General features: G+C 43.1%; 1 protein-coding gene across 2 annotated transcripts in view; it reads right to left on the minus strand.

The window, feature by feature from the left end:
- Positions 1-1,603: 1,603 nt before the first annotated feature.
- The window catches only part of kdm6a (lysine (K)-specific demethylase 6A), a 53,490-nt gene continuing 34,184 nt past the window's right edge, over positions 1,604-20,909 (minus strand). For both annotated transcript variants that reach the window (XM_052081731.1, XM_052081729.1), the window contains 15 exons: positions 18,861-18,968; positions 18,398-18,775; positions 16,200-17,032; positions 11,498-11,627; positions 11,266-11,371; positions 8,948-9,153; positions 7,476-7,528; positions 7,327-7,395; positions 5,791-5,939; positions 5,591-5,705; positions 5,324-5,511; positions 5,088-5,229; positions 3,503-3,629; positions 3,247-3,417; positions 1,604-2,414 (listed from right to left, as the gene is read on the minus strand). In XM_052081731.1, coding sequence (XP_051937691.1) covers positions 2,388-2,414; positions 3,247-3,417; positions 3,503-3,629; positions 5,088-5,229; positions 5,324-5,511; positions 5,591-5,705; positions 5,791-5,939; positions 7,327-7,395; positions 7,476-7,528; positions 8,948-9,153; positions 11,266-11,371; positions 11,498-11,627; positions 16,200-17,032; positions 18,398-18,775; positions 18,861-18,968 — 2,802 coding nt within the window. In that variant the 3' untranslated portion in view covers positions 1,604-2,387. The remainder of the gene's footprint in view (positions 2,415-3,246; positions 3,418-3,502; positions 3,630-5,087; positions 5,230-5,323; positions 5,512-5,590; positions 5,706-5,790; positions 5,940-7,326; positions 7,396-7,475; positions 7,529-8,947; positions 9,154-11,265; positions 11,372-11,497; positions 11,628-16,199; positions 17,033-18,397; positions 18,776-18,860; positions 18,969-20,909) is intronic.

A 20,909-nucleotide genomic window follows, 5' to 3' on the forward strand; every position in this document is an offset into this window, starting at 1 on the left:
AGCCAGATGAGGTGGCTTGGGCATCTGATTCGGATGCCTCCTGAGCGCCTCCCCGGTGAGGTGTTCCGGTCATGTCCCACCGGGAGGAGACCCCGAGGAAGACCCAGGACACGCTGGAGAGACTATGTCACCCAGCTTGCCTGGGAACGACTCGGGATCCCCCAGGGAGAGCTGGAAGAAGTAGCTAGGGAGAGGTAAGTCTGGGCTTCCCTGCTAAAGCTGTTGCCCCCGCGACCCGGCCCCGGATAATCGGTAGATGATGGATGGATGGATGGATGGATGTAATAGTACGTTTTAATATGAAAATGTATATACGCCGTGTGTGTGTGTGTGTGTGTGTGTGTGAAGAGGTATTCATTCATTCATTCATTCATCTTCCGTACCGCTTGATCCTCACGAGGGTCGCGGGGGGTGCTGGAGCCTATCCCAGCTGTCACCGGGCAGTAGGCGGGGGACACCCTGAATCGGTTGCCAGCCAATCGCAGGGCACACAGAGACGAACAACGATCCGCGCTCACACTCACACCTAGGGACAATTTAGAGTGTTCAATCAGCCTGCCACGCATGTTTTTGGAATGTAGTAGGAAACCGGAGCACCCGGGGAAAACCCAAGCAGGCCCGGGGAGAACATGCAAACTCCACACAGGGAGGCCGGAGCTGGAATCGAACCACCGGACTACCGGGCCGCCCTGTGAAGAGGTAGTTCGAGTAAATTCAAAATTCTAATTCAGAATGGGCTATTCCAAAATCAATGACAAACATCACAGATCCTTCCTAAAAACAATTAGCATCTGTACCCATATCATTTTATTAATATAATCAGCAACACTCGCTGTCGCACAATGACGTCAGTTAAGAAAAGTGGAGTCCTGCTACTATCCTTTTGCCATGTTCAACAGGTAGCACCTTTTCATCTCTCCTTGACCCGATGACACAGTCGACCAAAGATGAAGGAAAGGTTAGACAAAGGTATGGAGAATTGACTTTCCGAAGAGTCCCCTTTTCACTTTATGTGAACCCTGAACTTTAATCAGATCTCAATTCTTCTATGTCAAATTCAGATTTGTTTGAAGGCAACATGAAAAGTCAGTGAATGTCAAAATATATTTGGTCCTTTGTATGGCTTATTACCGACTTTTTTAGCCAAAGTTTCGGAATTTTTTACAATACTGTCCAGCTCGAGAGAGAGCAATGGGTATTGCTGTAGCTAGCTATACATAGCTATATCAAAATATATCGATTACTGATGGGAAATTTTGAATACAATATCATTTGAAAACCATCTTGCTTACATGGTAATATATTCAAGTTTCCATCCATCCATTCATGTTCAATACTTCTTGTCCTCATTAGCATTGTGGGTTTGCTGGAGCCTATCCCAGCTGACTTTTGGGTAAGCGGAAGTGTGAAAACATTGGACTGCTCCCCAGTCAATTTTAAGTAACAAATGCACAAAACCATTCACACTGATACAGAACATTAAGATCAGAGCTGTCAAACTCACTCAAACCCAGAACATCAACGGTGAGGTTTATGTGCCAACCACTACTTTTGCTGCACCTGCAACTTATAATAACTCAAAAAAATATATATATCTCAAATATAAATAGAGACCATTTATTTATCAACGCATAAAACATCCTTCACACAACAAACCCAATTGAAGATCAGGTCTCTGTACAATGCTGTAAGCACTTTTATTTCTATACAAAACATATGAGGAGCTCTGCTTTAAAAAAAAAAAAAATCACAAGGCTCCTTTAAATGTAATGGCAGGTATTCTGGAGGAAAAAAAATGAAAGCATTCCATCAACTAATATTTCCAAGCAATAAATATGCATTTATAAATAGTGTACATTTACATCAACATTTAAAAAAAAACACAATAATGAACTCTATGTGCAACCCTTTTTCTCAAAGACCTGGCCTTTGTGTCTACAAATGATTTATCAACATTGTTCCAGCAAAATTAGGGACACGTCGCAAAGACTGCATCACTCAACTGTTCACATTACAAACTTGTTCTTTTGTTTGAACTAACGTACAAAAAGACCAGCTAGGTGATGGCAAATGGAACAAAATAAGAATCAAGAACAAAAGAGTCAGTAGTCAGATGATTTGGAAACCTTATAATATGTACAGCACTTGGACTCCATGTTGGGAATCCAGCAGTGGAACAGTCTTTAGAAGGAGCTGCCTTCCCCCTCCAGTCCACTGGGGGAAGGCCAGTTGCATAGACGCGCAGCTTACGCACAGCTAGCTGCCTCGGGGGACGCTACAGAGCGTGCTTTAAGAGGACTGACGGCTTACTTCCTAAATGACGGCCATGAATAGATGCGTGGAGAGACCATTGTGGTTGAACAATGTCCATAAGAACTTTATCATAATCAAGACGAAGAAGGCAAGGGACTCGCCTGTGAAGAGAAAACCGCAACTCATCACTTGAATGCTCAACGCGTGCTGTTGAAAGTGTTCAGAGGCAGAAGAGAATACAACAAAACGGTGGCTTTGATAATGATGTAGCTCAGGAGCTTTCAAACCTTGGGTCTAGAAGACCACTGAGTGGGCAGACATTTTTTTCAAGCCCCCTCATAATCAGTTGTTTTGTGGTGCTGCTTTTGTTGAGCATGACTTCTGATGTCAACAAATATCACATGCAAACATTAGCCGCCCCTGTGGCTGGGACTTAGCTCTGTACGCTGCAGTATTAAACTTGTCGGTTTCTACTTTGCCAGAAGTGCTTCGTTTCTTGTTGCACTCAGTCTCCCCTCAGATAAAATATGCCTCCTTGTTGGGGCTGACTGACAGGATTAATGTAACATGGGCTTTGCGGTTTCCATGGTTTGACTACAGAAGCAGTACTGGGGATCCAAGTTTGATCACAATGCTGGGATGCAAGGTTTTGAGAAATTATGAATGGCAAGCAAAGTTTGTGCCACACAGTACAGGTAGGCACACTCATTTACTGCCACAGTTGACTGTTTTGCATTTGTTTGACATTTATGACCAACTATTGTAATTCACTGCTAACCTTCATTTAAAGGGCAAGTCAACCCAAATGTGTTCTATGAAGCCCCACTCATCGAAACACGGAATCCCGATTAATACTGTGTTTTGTGCAATATTGAGATATTTTGGTCATATCACACAGCCCGAGTAACTGCACGCCCCACCAGAAAATTGTAATGAGAAAGCGAGCACAAAGGAAAAGGGGCTTTTGCACCTCTCTCTGTGAGAGACACTTACCAGAGTGAAATGGTCATAGACCTGCATGAGCTCTTCAACCTTGTACTGTTCCAGCACCACAAAGTTGTCCAGGTTGGGGCTCCCCCTGCGTGCACAGTCCTGGCAGTGCACCACGTAGGTTTTCCTGCTGTTACTCTCGCTGGTTACGAAGAGCAGGTCATATACTTCCACCTGTGTGGACAAAAGAGACGCAAGTTATGAACCAAGCAGACACCGCAGGTGGGGGATGAAGGACAACATGGCCCGTGTGGTTTACCTCACAAATACTGCAGTAGTGCGCAGGTTCATTCTGGGTGCGTCCGTGCCACACTAGCTCCTTTCCTGCAGCCAACAGAAGTTCTCGCTGCATCTGACACTGCTTCAGAGTCCGCAGCAAGCAATACCTAACATGGACACATTGGCTCGGGTTACAAATAGCCCAAGTAATAAAATGTGGTTGCGATGATTTAACTTTGATGATTTCAGACTTTTCTTCAGCTGCTTACATAAAGCCAAAAATGGATTTGCAGCATTGAATAAGCAAAAAAGTGCTTTGTATTTTTGTAATCATGAAATCATTTATTACATTTAAGTTTTTAATTACTCTATTTTATTTCATTACATTAACAGTAAATATTTATTGACCACATTAAATTCATAAATAACAGAATTCCAGAAGAAATTTAATTTCCAGAAGGCCCCTCGAACCCAGCTCTTCTATAAACTCAAATTTGTCAACATGACAACCAGAATTATATACTGTATAAACACTCTGTGTGTGTACAATGACTATTACGAAAAAATACATGGACCATCTCCATAAATTGATCATAAAATATTTTTGATCATCTTAATTTTCCATTTAAGCCGTTGCTTTCCATAAAAATAATAAATAAAAATAAAACAATGCTGCAAATATTGTAGATGAAGTTTGCTGAAGAGCACTTGGAGGTTCCACAGCACAACGCCACGTGTGGAGGAAAACTGGCATAGCTCATCAACATTAAAACCTCATCCCAACTGATAAGCATGGTGCTAGAAGCATCATGGAATGGGTGTGCGTGCTTTCCTTCCTCAGGACTTAGACATCTTGCTACCATCAATGCAAAAATATGTTTACATGTTTATCAAGATATTTTGCGGTATAAACCGTAGCCATCAGTCCTACAGTATAAGTTCAAAAGAGGTTGTGTGTTGCAACAGCACAATGATCCAAAATACAGAAGCAAGACAACAGAATGGCTTCAGAAGAAGAAAATGAGTTGTCTGGAGTGGCAAAGCCAAAGTCCTGACCTCAACCCGTTTGTGATGCTGTTGGATGACCTCAAGAGAGCTATTCACACCAGACATGCCGGGAATGTAACTGAACTGCAAGAGTTTTGCAAAGAGCAATGGAACAAAATTCATCCTCATTGTTCTTGTCTGATTTGCAACTCCAGGAAATGTTTGGTTGAGGTTAATGCTGCCAAATGAGGGTCAACCCATTATTAAATCCAAGGACTCATTTCACTTACTTTTTCCTTCCTGTCCCATGTTATGTCCGGGAAGGATTTAACCAAAGTTTTGCTTTTAATTATTGAAAAGAAAAAAATTAAATTTTGTAAAAGAGAGAAAAAAAACTTCTCAAAATTATTGAAAAAAAAAAGACACATTGGCATGGTGATACTTCAAAGTGTTGCACCTGTCAGCTGATACATAACAGAACAATAGTTTAAACAGTTATAATTTTCAACACATTTTAACCCCTGGGAATGAATGAATTCCAAACACCACAGGCCACTGCAGTCAATGCACCACAATCGTGTAAATATCACATCACCATGAGCTCAAACGGAAAGGAAAGGTTTTTGACAGGTTCTCACTTGATCATCTCAAAGAGCTTGTGGTCGGACACTTTGATGTTTCTCGCAAGGTTCCAGGAGAGGTGGATCATGGGAACAATGGACTTGACGCTCTGCAGTTTGTTCCACTCGTAGCGCTCCACTGCCAACTTGTACTGATGGGCTGGCGACATTATTAGGTAAAACACCTCCGTTACAGCTTCAAAAACACGACCATAATTGGTATCGACCAGTCCTGTTGAGAGTGCTGCTCTCACCTGTGAGAGGTCCCACATTCCACGCAATGTTGTTGCACCAGCCAATAGCCTGCACCCAGTGGATAGTGCCCGTGTTGAGCCACACCAGGTCCCCGGGGCGCTGGATGAAGCGGTACACAGGCACGTTGGTCGCATACAGGTCTTCCAAGTTCGGCCACCAGGAGCCCATCAGGAAGTTGATGTTGTTCCTGTCATGGAATCCTCCAAAAGTCAGCATGAAGACTGTAATCAAACTTTGAGCAAGCAGTAAATTAGCTTCTGACGCACCTTTCGCAGAAGCTGTTGATGACACCCCAGTATGGTTCAGGCACAGCAAACCACTCGCAGTCGCCAGGGCCAATGTTGATGTTCACAGAACAGAAGTTATTGTTTTCTTGGTGACCTGAAATAACCACACGAGCGCTTATTATTATCAGAAGTGACCAAAAATTACATGTGATGATTTATTATCCTAGTCCCATGTGTACCTGGTGTCCTGCTCCCCGGAACCTTCATGTAAAGCTGCACCGTGTTCATGCCCAGGATGGTGTGTCCCACATGGCTAAGCAAGTTGCCGGCTGATACCACCCGGGCAAAGGCCGGCAGCTTGGTCAGCTCCTGGAGCTGCTGCTTCCATCTAAAACCGAGGAGAACATGACAGAAAGAATAAGAAAACCACAAATGCATAGCAAGAACAACCACAATGAGGACCTCTTCGCATTTGACAAAGTTGTACTTGACTTGATATCCATCCATCCGTTTTCTGAACCGCTTTATCCTCACAAGGGTCACGGGGGTACTGGAGCCTATCCCAGGCGTCTTCAGGCAGTAGACGGGGGACACCCTTAACCGGTTGCCAGCCAATCTCAGGGCACAAAGAGACGAACAACCACCCTCGCTCACACTCACACCTGGGACAATTTGGGAGTGTTCAATCAGCCTGTCATGCATGTTTTTAGAATGTGGGAGGAAACTGGAGTACCCAGAGAAAACCCACGCAGGCACGGGGAGAACATGCAAACTCCACACAGGGAGGCTGAAGCTGGAATTGAACCCGTTACCTCTGCACAGTGAGGTTGACGCGCGAACCACTGGACGACCGGGCTGCCCTCTTCGCATATGTGTACTCCAACACGCAACTTAAAGAAAACCCACTTAGGGGGCAATTAAATAATGGTGAATACAGGTCAACTGAAATTCTTTGTTGATGTTTTATCTACTATCTAAATAAAAATAGTTACTACTTGAGCTCATTTTAATTTATTCAATACCGGCACGTATTTGACAAAATTGATGAAAATACTATTTTTGGCTGTTATATCTCAAGTGCTGTGATATTTATTCCATTCTCTTTCAGGCTTTTCCAAATTACGGTCATGGGCAAGCTGAAGCTTATCTTGGGCGCCACTGGGCGAAAGCTGAGGCATTTCCTGGACTGTTGCCAGCCAATCACATGACAAAGAGTCAAACAACCATTCACACTCAGATTCACGTCTATGGACAACTGATGGTGCTTTTCCATGAGCCCGGTTCCTCACCGAAACGGCCTTGCTCCGACCTGAGTGGGTTGCTTTTGCATTAGACTTTTTTGGGGGCCGGACGCTTACAATGGAACGCTTTTCAGAACCATCTTGGAGGTGGTTCCAGAGTACGAAACCATGTGGGGCCAAGTTGTCACCGTCATCTGATTGGCTGCACATGCCAAAAGAAAATTTGCTCAGCGAAGGTAGAAGAGATTGCACTGACTGATTGTCCATGAATCTGGAAAGTTGTGAGTATTGATTTGATCTCTGACTTTAATTTATCCTTGTGGACATTTGTGGTGGTAGTTTTAATTTAGCCATATAGACTCATTATTGTGTGAGGCAATGATGTGACATGTGGGGGAAAAAAAAGTGGACATCACCCAAAAAATCCAAATTGACCATGAGGATGTATAAATCGAGCCACAGTTGAAAACAAGATTCTCAGGGTTCCAGTGAGATACAATAAATAATATTTAACATGTTAATTTTTCCACATACTTCTTTTCATCCGAGAGGTCTATGTTGGTGCCAAACTTGATGTGCTTGAAAGAACATTTTCTCCGCCGACTGACAAAAGAACACCAGCGTTAGCAACAGGAACAAGAAAGTGGTTGGGCCCATTAAGGCGGGCAAAGGAAGACACCTACCTGTCAGATGAGGCTGCCTCTGCTTCCATCTCCTTCTTCTTTTCATTTTCCTCCTATTTCGGAAAATCAATATCAACTAGAGCGTACACTTTGTGGACAAAAGTACCGTATTTTCACGACTATAAGGCGCCATTAAAAGTCTTAAATTTTCTCCAAAATGGACAGGATGCCTTATGGTGCGGAGCGTCCTTTATCTGCGCTGAGTTCCAAAATCTGACTGACAGCCGACACGCTGTTTATATAGAGAAAAGGCGGAAGTGACTGTGGCCAGGCATGCGGGAAAGAAGTCGGCCAATCAGGGAAGGGTGGGCGTGTATATATACATATATGGAGAGGGAGAGAGAGGGAGAGAGAGGACAGGCAAGCCAGTCCGCCAATGGTGAAGCGTGGGCGTGTAAGTGGACGCCTCAAGCCAGTACCAACACTTGTATAGAGTGTGGCAATGTGCATTGTTGCAAAACAACTCCGGTTTTGGTTTCTAAGAACCCCTGAAAATAAATTCGACAAAAAGACACGCCTACGAAGCTCAGTTCAAACTTAAAGCCACCGGTTATGCTTTTGGCATGCGTGCCCATCTCACAGCAGCGGTGAAAAAAACAAGTCAAGCAAATGAACTCTGAGCTTGCCGTTATTCCCGGAGGGTTGACTAAAGAACTCCAACCGCTGGACATTGGCATCAACCGGGCGTTCAAAGTAAAGTTGCAAACGGCATGGGAACGATGGATGATCGGTGGCAAACACAACTTTACAAAGAGTGAGAGGCAGCACTTGGCGAGTTACGCCACAATACGCAACAACGAGAGGGAACGCGGCGTTTTTGATGGATTACGGTACTTGCACAATTGTTCAATTCTTTCTACACACACACGCGCTGCCACCATGTTTCACTCTGTTCTTTACTTTCAAATGTGGGAAAGCTTCACACGAGAGAAATGTTGACTTTGCTGTTGCTACTCCTGCTTTCCGCTCGGCAATGCGTAGCAACTCACACTAGCATGTGATGCATTCAATGACAACCGAGATGTGCAGTCCTCTGCTTCTGATACAGAGGATGAGGACTTTGATGGATTTCTGGGTGATGATTGATCGATAAACGTGAGAACATTGTACGATGGCTAAATAAAATACACCCGAACTCAGTTCTGCTTTCGTTGCCTTTTTAAAAACGTGTTTTTATCTTATCTGTATGTCTTGGCATGCTACCGTATGCTTCAAGCTAACGTATTAGAGTGCGCGCATGCATGCCGTATGTTTAAGCTGGCGTATGTTTTACCACTGTAAAACTGCGGCCATTAGTACGATGCGTCCTGTGTATGTGTAAAATACAGAAATGTCACCCATTAATGAGACTGCGGCCATTAGTACGATGCGTCGAATAGTCGTGAAAATACGGTATGTGTCCCGACAGATGGCCTTTCCAAAGGTAGGAAATGAAAATAGAAGACAATTTGGACGACCGCGTTACTACTGACCCGTAGCGACTCTTGGAATGATGAAGCCTGGTACTGGGCGTACTTGATGATCGTGGTGTGTGAGCGGCTGCTCTCACAGCGCCACATCTTGCGGCTGCCACTGGGGTCCCAGTTCTCATCCGTGGGCTGGGCCAGCTGGGTGCGCACTTCCACCAGATGGTCGGGATTGGCCTCTACAAGCGTCTTGGTGGAGAAAAGGCCCAAGTCTATGCAGAACGGAAGGAACATGGAGGCACAGTAAAGCATTAATATATGCATCTGTGACCTTTAAACCACAGTTTAACATGAAATTATTTTTAAAATTACGTACTAAAAGCAATGGATACTAATACTTCAAAAAATAAATCGATCACAAAATGATTACAATATTTACTTCATACCGACATTCCAACAATTCACACATGCCGATGATTTTTTTTTTAAACAACTGCAGCGGTCCCCGTGAAGTTTTTTAAATTCTATGTTGATAAACTGTCGCTCCCCTTGTTCCTCAACGCTGAGATGCACCTGTTAAGGCTAGTGGTGATTAGGATTAGGCGTTAGCTTTGGTTTTCGGCTCACATCAGACTCGTCCAATGGGTTCCCACTGCGCATGTGTGAGCACAACTTTACGGGAGTGGACCGGCGGAAGAACCAGTGTCCCATGTCTCCAAATAGCCTGTTGTGAAAATTATCACAATAATGTTTGGGCTATGTGAATCTTTTTTTTTGTTTTCTTAGATGGGGGTGGCATGGCTCAGTGGTAGAGTGATCGTTTCCCAACACAGGGGTTGATGATTCGATCCCCGGCCATTGCGACCAGGTCAGAGCAAGATACAGTTGCTCCTAATGCTGCGTCATCAGGAGGTGAATGAGGTAACAGTATAAAGCTACGACCTGAGGCAGAAAACCACTATTTAAGTGACAGCCCATTTACGATTAACATATACGTAAAATCAGTGGGAAGACTGTGTTAATTTCCAGAGCAAAATACGGACCATCCATAACAGTTGGCAGCTCTGCTTAAGCCTGTACTGTTCTGCGTATAAAATGTACACAATTGTGGTGAAAAAAAAAATTAAACAGCCGTCATAGTTCAAAACAGGTGGTCATACGGTGGACCTGACAAAAACTACTGTGAACTGTGTACACCCCTTTAACCGTTCCTCCCTTTATTTTCTCTTGAAACCACCCCTTATACAAAGCATTCAATTTTGGATCACCAACACTACAAGTCCAGGTGGCTGCATGCTGATGACAATGAGGATGCGTTTTAGGCCTGAAATTCACTTCGTCATAACAAAGCCCGTAATTTATGTTCCAATGCACATTCAGTGTATGAATGATCTACACTAGGGGTGTCAAACTCAATTTTGTCATAGGCCACTTTGGAATTGCCCCCAGATAGCCGTGATGACAGTGAAACCAAATAAATGTTTGATCATCTCCTCAAATTATTACTTGGACACAAATAATTGATGGTTTACTCATTTGGAAATCAGTCAAATATAATAGTTTGGTCAATTATTGTTCAAGTAAGTATGAACAGGGCAACAATATTATTGCAAAATCTCAACGTTATTTTGGTACAGATTCTAGCAAGGATCATGGAGGTTGATGCATGATTTGCTTTCACAGGCCACATAAATTGACATGTAGGGCCAGATCTGCTCCCCAAGCCTTCAGTTTGACATTTGATCTCCAACTTTCATGTCATAAAACATGTCTTCGTTTTAAATCACTGTCTTCATTCCCAAGCTTATGTTCAGGGAAAAAATGGATTCCAAAACAGGTTTTAATGGGTTGAGTAAAATGTAAGCTTGGCAAAAGGCTAAAATCATGACTTGGTAATTCATTACTATTGGTTTAAATAAAGTACTGTATTTGTCAAATTCAAGACAGTAAATTGTATAATTTCGTACGTTTGGATCATGTGCAGGAGCCAAATCGTGTCATCTGTAGAAAATGATTGAGACCCCAATTCTGAGGAAGATCATGAACAGCATGGTTCGATTCTCCCCCCTTGATAACCTCGGACATGCAGTAACATTTGTTCCCAGCAGGTGGTACTGTTGCCAGATGTGTCAAATACAACCACAGCACGCCATTTCAGACATATTACTGCAGTGTCCAAGAGGATAATAAATGACGAAGATGGCAAAACAATTTAGAACATTTGAATACATTTTTTAAAACTCTAAAATGGTTCAATGATTTTGTTGTTTACGATGATACGAGTGCAGCGTGTTATACCGGAGACAAATTCCTTGTGTGTTCTACATACTTGGCCAATAAAGATGATTCTGATTCTGATAAAAAGCCACTAGGTGGTTTCTTACCCAGTTTGAGGGCTCCTGCCAGGCCCCTGATGACAGTCACAGGGTTGGCAGGGTTGGTGCAGAACTGATGCAGAGGAGGATAGAAGGCATCCCTCTTGTTTTCCAGCTGTGTCAGAGAGGCATCAAAGGATTTAATCACCACTTAAGACCCCTTTCCAGGGAGGCTATTGAAGAACTGTTTGGTCAACATAATATTGAAGCTATGTTTTTGTCAATGGGGATTTTGACTCACGTAAATACTGGGTGTCGGTGGGTTGAGTTTGTCCTTTGGCAGGGAAGGGGATGGTGTGCTCGGGGGTCGTGGCGGCGGGCACTTGTCCAGGATTATGCTGCTTGTCGACAGACCGTTCTTGCCCAGGTTTCTGAGGCATGGTGAGTTGGGTGATTAGCTCACACAGGAAATCGCATGTGCGCAACCAAAAAGAGCATAAATGTAGGAGAGATACCATTTGGTGATATGCAGTTGATACACGAGGTTTACATATACAGTTATACCTTGGTTTTCGACCATAATCCGTTACAGAAGGCTGTCCGAAAAGCGATTTGTTCGAACTTCGAAACAATTTTATCAGTCCATGATTAGGGCTAATATAACACTATCCAGAAATAACAAAAAACAGTCAGATTTGCGTAAATCACAACAAGCATGTCTGCTCACAATAAACGTTACACTATTTGTTGTAAGGAAGCCGAGAGGAGTCGAGTGGCGTATTCGGGTTTGCTCAATTTGGTTGAAAACTGATTTTGGGTTGTAATCTGAGGCATAAAAAGCTCTAATTTCTGGTCAAAATCCCATTTGCTCGATAACAGAGATGTTCGAAAACCAAGGTTTGGCTGTATTATGTAAAAAGACCCCCCGTCCCCCTTTGACACAGAATTCCTGTTCTAAATCAGTTAGGATGATCAATGTTATTTCTATTTGCTGAATGCCAAAATAATGCAAGAAGGATTTTTTGAAGACAATGCATTTATTACTTTTTCGGGAGATGAAGTCAGAAATGTACATACAGTACAATGATTTGAGCCCCCCATTTGCCATGTTGCCAATGACGAGATGAAACGGGGAGTGGTGCGCTCGATATTTTTCATATTCGCCAGTACGGCGAAGGCCCAATTTGTCCATCCAAATCCCCCTGGCAAAACCCGCGTCAAAAGTTATCCCTACAAAGTACCGTATTTTCACGACTATTCGACGCACCGTACGGTTGGGCGCAGTCTCATTAATGGGTGACATTTCTGTATTTTACACAGACAGACCGCACTGTACCAATGGGCGCAGTTTTACAGTGGTAAAACATACGCCAGCTTAAACATACGGCATGCATGCGCGCACGCTAACACGTTAGCTTGAAGCATACGGTAGCATGCCAAGACATACAGATACAAGCTAAAAACACGTTTTTAAAAAGGCAACGAAAGCAGAACTGAGTTCGGGTGTATTTTATTTAGCCATCGTACAATGTTCTCACGTTTTTCGATCAATCATCACCCAGAAATCCATCAAAGTACTCATCCTCTGTATCAGAAGCAGATGACTGCACATCCCAGTTGTCATTGAACGCATCACATGCTAGTGTGAGTTGCTACGCATTGCCGAGCGGAAAGAAGGAGCAGCAACAGCAAAGTCAACATTTCTCTCGTGTGAAGCTTTCCCACATTTGAAAGTAAAGAACAGAGCGAAACATGGTGGCAGCGCGCGTGTGTGTAGAAAGAATTGAACAATTGTGCAAGTACCGTAATCCATCAAAAACGCCGCGTTCCCTGTCGTTGTTGCGTATTGTGGCGTAACTCGCCCAGCGCTGCCTCTCACTCTTTGTAAAGTTGTGTTTGCCATCGATCATCCATTGTTCCCATGCCGTTCGCAACTTTACTTTGAACGCCCGGTTGATGCCAATGTCCAGCGGTTGGAGTTCTTTAGTCAACCCTCCGGGAATAACGGCAAGCTCAGAGTTCATTTGCTTGACTTGGTTTTTCACCGCTGCTGTGAGATGGGCACGCATACCAAAATCATAACCGGTGGCTTTAAGTTTGAACTGAGCTTCGTAGGCGTGTCTCTGTCGAATTTATTTTCAGGGCTTCTTAGAAACCAAAACCGGAGTTGTTTTGCAACAATGCATATTGCCACACTCTATACAGGTGTTGGTACCAGCTTGCGGCATCCCTTTAGCTTACACGCCCGCCCTTCACCATTGGCAGCTGCCTCTCTCTCTCTCTCTCTCTCTCTCTCTCTCTCTCTCTCCCTCCCTCCCTCCCCCTCTCCCTCTCCCTCTCCCTCTCCCTCTCCCTCTCCCTGCCCCTCTCCCTCTCCCTCCCTATATATGTATATATACACGCCCACCCTTCCCTGATTGGCCAACTTCTTTCCCGCATGCCTGGCCACGGTCACTTCCGCCTTTTCTCTATATAAATAGCGTGTCGGCTGTCAGTCAGATTTTGGAACTCGGCGCACACAAAGGACGCTCCGCACCATAAGGCATCCTGTCCATTTTGGAGAAAAGTTAAGACATTTGATGGCGTCTTATAGTCGTGAAAATACGGTACAACTGTCCATCAAGAAGTAATATAAATAATCCTAAACTTTTCTTCGAGGTCAGTTATGTATGATTGGTGACAGAATCAGCACAACATTGCTTGTTAAATAAAGTAAAAAAAAACAAAACACTGCGTGTCAATCTGATTAAGCAATTTTTACATAGGGTAGCGGCATCGGGCCAGCGGCATAGTAGCGAGGGTTAGTAAGCTAGCTCCTTTGCTGGAATCCTGAATAGAAGAATGCACAACTATTTGGTTGGTTACAGCACAAAAAAAACCAAAAACATAATTTCTCCCGAATTGCATAAAACATCTTTGAAACCCCCATCCTGTGTCAGGAGAAAAAAATATATACAAAGAGAATCAGGCTGAGTGGACTGTGACACAGCGAAACAACGGGGGATGAGTCGCCATAGCAAATCGAACTTGTTTGTGTAAATTCCCCTGACTTTGACACTTAAAGGACAGAAGCATGTTTTTCTGTAGTGTGTGGAAAGGAGGAAATTCAAAATGCAGTTTTGAAATGCTAATTTAATTTATTAAGGCACCAAAAAAAATTCCAGAACTACATGTCCCGTTGTGAAAAATTGCCCCCCTTCCCGTCTTGTTAAATGACAATGAGGCAACTGTGACTAATGACAGTTTTGGAAAAGCTTAATTCAATTTCACAGGTAACACCCTAGCACATTTGTTGAATCAAGACATCTCACAAACAGAACTATCAGACAAAGTGAAGTCGGCTACAAGACACGACATGAATTCAAAATGAAATTAGCAAAAAAGTGATTGAAATCTATCAATCCACAAAAGGTTACAAAGCCATTTCAAAGACTCTGAGGTTTCAGCAAACCGGTGTCAGAGCAAATATCCACAAATGGATAAAACGGAACAGTGGCAAACATTCCCAGGAGTGGTCGACCAGCTAAAATTACTCCAAGAGGGTGACGACAATTCGTCCAGGAGGTTATAAAGGAACCTACAACAACACCAAAAGAACTGCAGACCTCGCTGGCCTCGGTTCAGGACGCTGTTCACGACTCTACCATTAGAAAGACACTGTCCAAAAATGGCATCCATTCCAGAGTTCCCAGGCAAAAAACACTGCCGTCCAAAAAGAACACAAAGGCACGCTCACATTTGCCAAAAGACATCTTGATGATCCTCAAAACTTTTTGGGGAAAAAATTCTGTGGACTGATGAGTCAAAAATTGAACCTTTTGGAAGAAATGTGGCGCGTTAAGTCTGGGGTAAAAATGACACAGCCTTTGATAAAAAGAACATTTTGTCAACAGTGAAGCATGGTGCCGGCAGTGTAATGTTCTGTGGCTGTTTTGCTACCTCAGGACTAGAACAACCTGCTGTGATTCATGGAACAAAGAACTCTGCTGTCTAACAGAAAATCCTGAAGAGGAAGGCCCGACAATCAGTTTGCACCCTCAAACACAAGCGCTCTTGGATCATGTACTGTCGCAGGATGATCTGAAATACACCAGCAAGCCCACCTCTGAAAGGCTTTAAAAAAAAAAAAAAAAAAAAAAAAAACCTCTTGGAGAGGCCAGGTCAAGGAATGGTGTGACCTGAATCAAGCAGTTCATGCTTGAGAACCCTCCAATATGGGATAGATAAAGCAATTCTGCGACGATGAGTGGGCCAAAATTCCGCCATAGCAATGTGAAAGACTCATTAACAATGATCACAAAAGCTTGATTTCAACATTGCCGCCAAGTGTGGCACAACCCATCATTAGATTCAGGGAGCAATTAATTTTTCACATTGGGAGAAGTTGGTTTGCATTTTTTATGTGTCTAAATAAACTAAATTGGCATTTAGAGACTGCATTTTATATTTCTTTGGGTTGTCTCTATGTGATAACAAAATTGTTTTGATGAACTGAAATCTTTGTATGTGTGATAAATGTGCAAAGAACAGAGAAATCAGGAAGGGAGCAAATACTTATCCACGGCACTGTACAACATGACACTGAGAAAACATGCAAGCGAAAATAAAATAAATACTGAAATCTTGAATCACATATCAATAAAACTTGTTGAAATAAATATTGAAATAAATACTGATATGGACAAACGGGTATTGACAGACTTCCTGAAATAGCGAAATAAATGTCTTTAATTATGTATTCATCTACTTTTGGAACTCAAGAAATGATGAGTAAAATGTGTTTAATAGGCTAACCATTTATTAATATACGTACAATTACTGTTCCAAAATATTCAGAATAGGTAAATAAGTTATTTTTATTTGTTTTTGTTGTTGTTTTTTTAATCAAATAGTGTGCATTTCTGTGTGAGCGCAGGCTAGTGTCACTTCTGTCTTTTTAGATGCCATGTTCAGGTCGAAATGTGTAACCACAGATGGGAGTGGAAAAATAGGGAGGATCATACCTGCACGCTTTGAGCACATCGCTGGAGCTGGGATAAATGGAAACAGAAGTCCAGGGAGCCAGGCCAGCGGGGGCCAAGTGTCTGTGAAAGGCCCCTTCAGGAGTCCCCACCTTTTGCGGGCTATGAGAGTCCTCCTTCCCATTCACCGTGGGCCCCTGACTATCAGTCTGGCTGTTAAGGCAGGAGAGGCTATTGCTGGAGTGCACAGTGGTAGTGGTGGTGGTCGTGGTGGACATTGCCGAGGATGCTAAGACGTGGTCCGAAACAGCATTGGCATCATCCACATGGACATTGTTGATTTTCTCTGAGAAAGGCCCTCTGTGGTTACTACAGTTATTATTATCGTCATTTGTGGTGGTGGTGTTGTTGGCTTTTCCCTTTAGCAAGGCTGAGAATGGAAGATTGTCTAGAGTGGGCGCACCGGAGGCTGGAGAGCCAGGTTTGTCCGTCACCCGCAGTTGGATGTGATTAGTCAATCCCAGTGCGGCAGTTGCACTGGGGGGGTTTGGGATTATCCCTGTGGTGGTGTCGGGACCTAACGGCAGAGTGGCAGCTGCTCCCGTGTTACCCCCGGAAGGCGCATTGTCTTTGGTGTGGAGCCCTGAGGTAGTGGTGGAGTGGGGAGGCGAGGACAAGTGGTTGGGGGTGGACCTGGGGGAGGTGGGGGATAAGGAGGAGGCGGAGGACGAGGCAGTGCAGGGCCCAGAAGAATGTCCCACCTGATTGAGAATAGCCGAGGAAGAAAATGAGGTCTGAGGGAAGGAGGAGGAGGAAGAAAAAGGGAGTTCTCCATTGGGACCTGCCGAATGTGAACCTGGACCTTTGTGAAGCCCCTGGACAAAGAAGAAACACACTTAATCAACCGCAAAATTGAACAAATCTCTCCCTTGAATTCTGAAAATATGAAGTGGCTTGGGTTAATTTTGATGTTTTTCAATTCCTGAATTGCGAGTGAGGTTTGGGGAATTCGACATGTTCAAACTACCATTATGTAAGACCTCGCCATACCTCACATTAGATCAGTTCAGCGCACACCAAAGGATAATACCTTCATGTTTGCGATATACTGTATATACAAAACATATACAGTATATTTTCCCCTCTAAAGGCGCATATTCCAAGAGGAGTGGAGTAGCCTCACCACATGGTAGAGAACACTGTACGCAGAAAGTTACATGCTTGCAGTCAAAGCAAGAGGACTCTCCATACCATATGCAATGTCACATATCAGCATTCACGGCCTGATTCAACAGACAATCAATAGCCTAAGCAAACAGATGTGGAAGATGATCTACCAACCATGCTAAACTGTCATGCATTTCACCTTGCACATTCTGGGAAGAGTTGATACAAATAGATTAATTTAACCAACATAAAATTAACAGAGCGCAAATCAGTAGGATTCATGTCAATTTACCTTACGAGCATATCATTAGCCCTGCAGAGGTCTAGGTCTCTTAATTATGACTTTTGTCAAATTAGTTGCTTGTTTTTTACCAAGTGACAAGTACAGTACATGCCCTTGACCGTAATTAATAATAATAATACATTTATAAGCGCCTTTCAAGACACCCAAGGACACTTAATACATCCAGGGGGTGTTTTACTCAGTGAAGGCACGGTTGGTGTACTACTCCTCATGGAGGGGTCAAATGAAGGAAACTTGTGTCTTTGAGGTGTCTTGATTTTAGTTTGAACACTTTGCCAGGGAATGAATGGGGAAAAAAACGGACAAAGCAATGACGGAAGTGGGTTTCCGTCAGTCACCTTCATCACTCGTTAACTGACTGGAGAGGGAACCAAAGACACACGACTGAATGTTGATGTGATGACACACATTAAAAAAAAAAAAATAGGCATGTAAATGACAATTTATCGAGTCCAGAAAAAAACAAAAAACAATTGTGTCCATTTTATCTATCGAACGGTAAGTTGATACAGTTGTTATCGTGAAAGGCCTACTTCAGGTTTCTTCCCAAGAGGGAGGTTTTGCTTGCCTCCCTCGCCTCATGTAGGGTTCAGTTGAGGCTAAGTTGGTCTTTTAATAAGTGAGAAGTGTGATTTTTGACGTGCTTCATGTGTTAAGTGCCCTGAGACAACTTTGTCATGATTTGGCGCTCTATCAATAATATTCACTTGGATTGACGAGTGTACCCGCTGCCCCAACAGAGGCACAAATAAAGAAAACGGTGGTTTACCTGAGTGTTAGCGTTGCTATGTGGGCTCCTCCATGTCTCGTCTGGATGAGCGGGACTCGCGCTGCTGGTGCTTGGGTGACTGGCGCCTGTGCAGTTGTGAGGTAGAGAGTTCTGCTGCGCGTAAGGCACGTTTCCGTTACTTGTGCTGCCACCTCCTGACACCGCAGCGTGGTCCCCTACTGGGGACCTGGTGTCGAGCGGCCCAAATGAGGGACTTGAGCATGACCCGTTGGCCGTGGGCTGAACAACACACAGGGGTCTGATGGCTGCATGGGGGGAGCAATGGGGGAGGCCTTCACGGCAGTTGGGGGGTTTGGCCTGAGGACCATTAGGAAGGCTGGGCTGCAGCTGGGCACCTGCCATTGCTTGCCGCCTCAGCTGACAAGGCAAGATGGATAGACTGAGAAATTCTGAATTATGTGCAGTTAATTTTTTTTAATATTGAAAAAGTCAAAATGTGTACCTGCTGCTGATGCTGTTGCATGAGTGAAAACTGGTTCTCCAGCTGATCCAGCATCTGCACCTGGAAGGGCTTGAGGATGGCTCTGTTGGTTCGCAAGTGTTCCAGAAGCTGCATAGACCACATTTTTATCCCTTTTCATGTCAAAATCTATACAGACATCATATTAGAAGATGAAATTAAATGAGATATTTTTGATTGTACGGAAAACATGCAATTTGCTTTTTCTGCCACTAGGGGACATTTTGTCAACATGGCCAATAGATGATATGTCCCCAAGTCCAGAGTAGCCATCCAGGTCAGCAAAATGTCTTTGAAGATGGGTTTTGAAGATGGGCAGATTCACTATTAAGCAATTTGAAAGCACAAAACACATTTGAGAGTATTCCCTTCATCCGTTTTATAAATCTAGGCTTTAAGACCTAGATTTCAGGTCTTAAAGAAGATCAAAAATCTCTGAACATCGGTTGCAATGTTTCCTTACAAGTATTAATTACTTATTCCATGGTGGGAATACAGGATAGGTAGACTTGAAAAATAAACACTATCAATCAGAACTCAACAATGAATTAACAAAATTGTAATCAGAAACAGTCAACTCCTAAGCTCGAGGTCCACGAGATATCGAAGATGGGCTGGGATGAAAGCGTGCAGCAGCACTGGCACATAGCTGGCTAGCGTAAGCTGCTGTTGCTTCCTTTACATTAACAGCTTGCTGGCTGCCTTTAGCTGCTTCTGCTTCCTGCTCGCGAGTCGCTGGCTATCTTACAACAGACCGATTGAAAAACTCTGCAGGGAGTTTGTTCCTTCCCTCTCATAAGGTTAAGTGCTTGGATGACTTGGCATGGGACTCTAGCATCTTCATTCCTATTGTATTCAGCCGAATTATTTTCTTTGCATACAATGCAAAGAGCCTCGACCATATAGCTATCAACCCGTTTGCGCCAAAGGTGAAAGGATTGTTTATTCAACCAAGTTTCTGTGAATTTATATTTCCCCATACCTCTAATATGAAATGTTTGGCTAGGTCAGAGGCTAAAGAAAAAAAAATCCTTTGAATGAAATTTTTTGTGCTTAAAATGACTGTGTTCAATTCATTAAAATTTTGCTGTGGAAGGTAGCACACACCGATTCTTTTTAAATATATGTAATATTGCATATGACGAAGTATATACAGGGTGTCCATAAAGTCTCTTAACCATTTCAAAAATTTATTAAAAATTCAATTGATATTTTATTCAGATTTGTTCTATTGTATTCAGCATTTGTGAGTTTTTTTAACCTCTTTTAATACACTTCTACATGGGCACCATTAGTTGCACAAAGCACATCAAGACGGTACTCGATTTCTTGCCATGTTCGCTGTAGCATAGACTCATCAATTGTGGCAATGGCATCAGTAATCCTTTGCTTTAGGTCAGTAATGTCCCTTATCTTTGTTCGATACATGATATATTTAACATAGCCCCATTGAAAGAAGTCCAGGGGAGTGATGTCTGATGAAAGTGGCGTTCAAGGAATTGGCCCATCCCTTCCAATCCACCAGTCTGGAAATGTTTGATTGAGGAACCCAAGAACACGCAGCCCCCAATGTGGTGGTGCACATCTTGCTGAAAAATGATGGTTGGTTGAAGGTCATTCAGTTGTGGTGCCACATATTCAGTTAACATGTCACGGTAAACATTTGCAGAAATTGATGTCTCGTTGAAGAAAAATGGACCAATTATTTGATTGCACATGATCCCACACCACACGTTCACCTTTGGGCAGTTTGATTAAAAACCTTTAATAAACACTAAATACAATAGAATAAATCTGAAACAAATATCTAATCAATTGCATTTTTAATAAATTTTTGAAATGGTAAAGAGACTTTATGGACATCCTGTATATTGTCCAAACAGAGATTTTACCCAAAATATAAACAGTGAGGGTCAAAAATATGGGGGTCCTCCTTATAATTAAAAGGCATCATTATTATTAATTATTATTATTATTATTACTATGTTTAGGAAGAAATGTACACGCTGCAGTTTTGAGGCAAGAAGTTGT

The sequence above is a fragment of the Hippocampus zosterae genome, chromosome 12 (genome assembly GCF_025434085.1).
Source record: "Hippocampus zosterae strain Florida chromosome 12, ASM2543408v3, whole genome shotgun sequence".
NCBI lineage: Eukaryota > Metazoa > Chordata > Actinopteri > Syngnathiformes > Syngnathidae > Hippocampus > Hippocampus zosterae.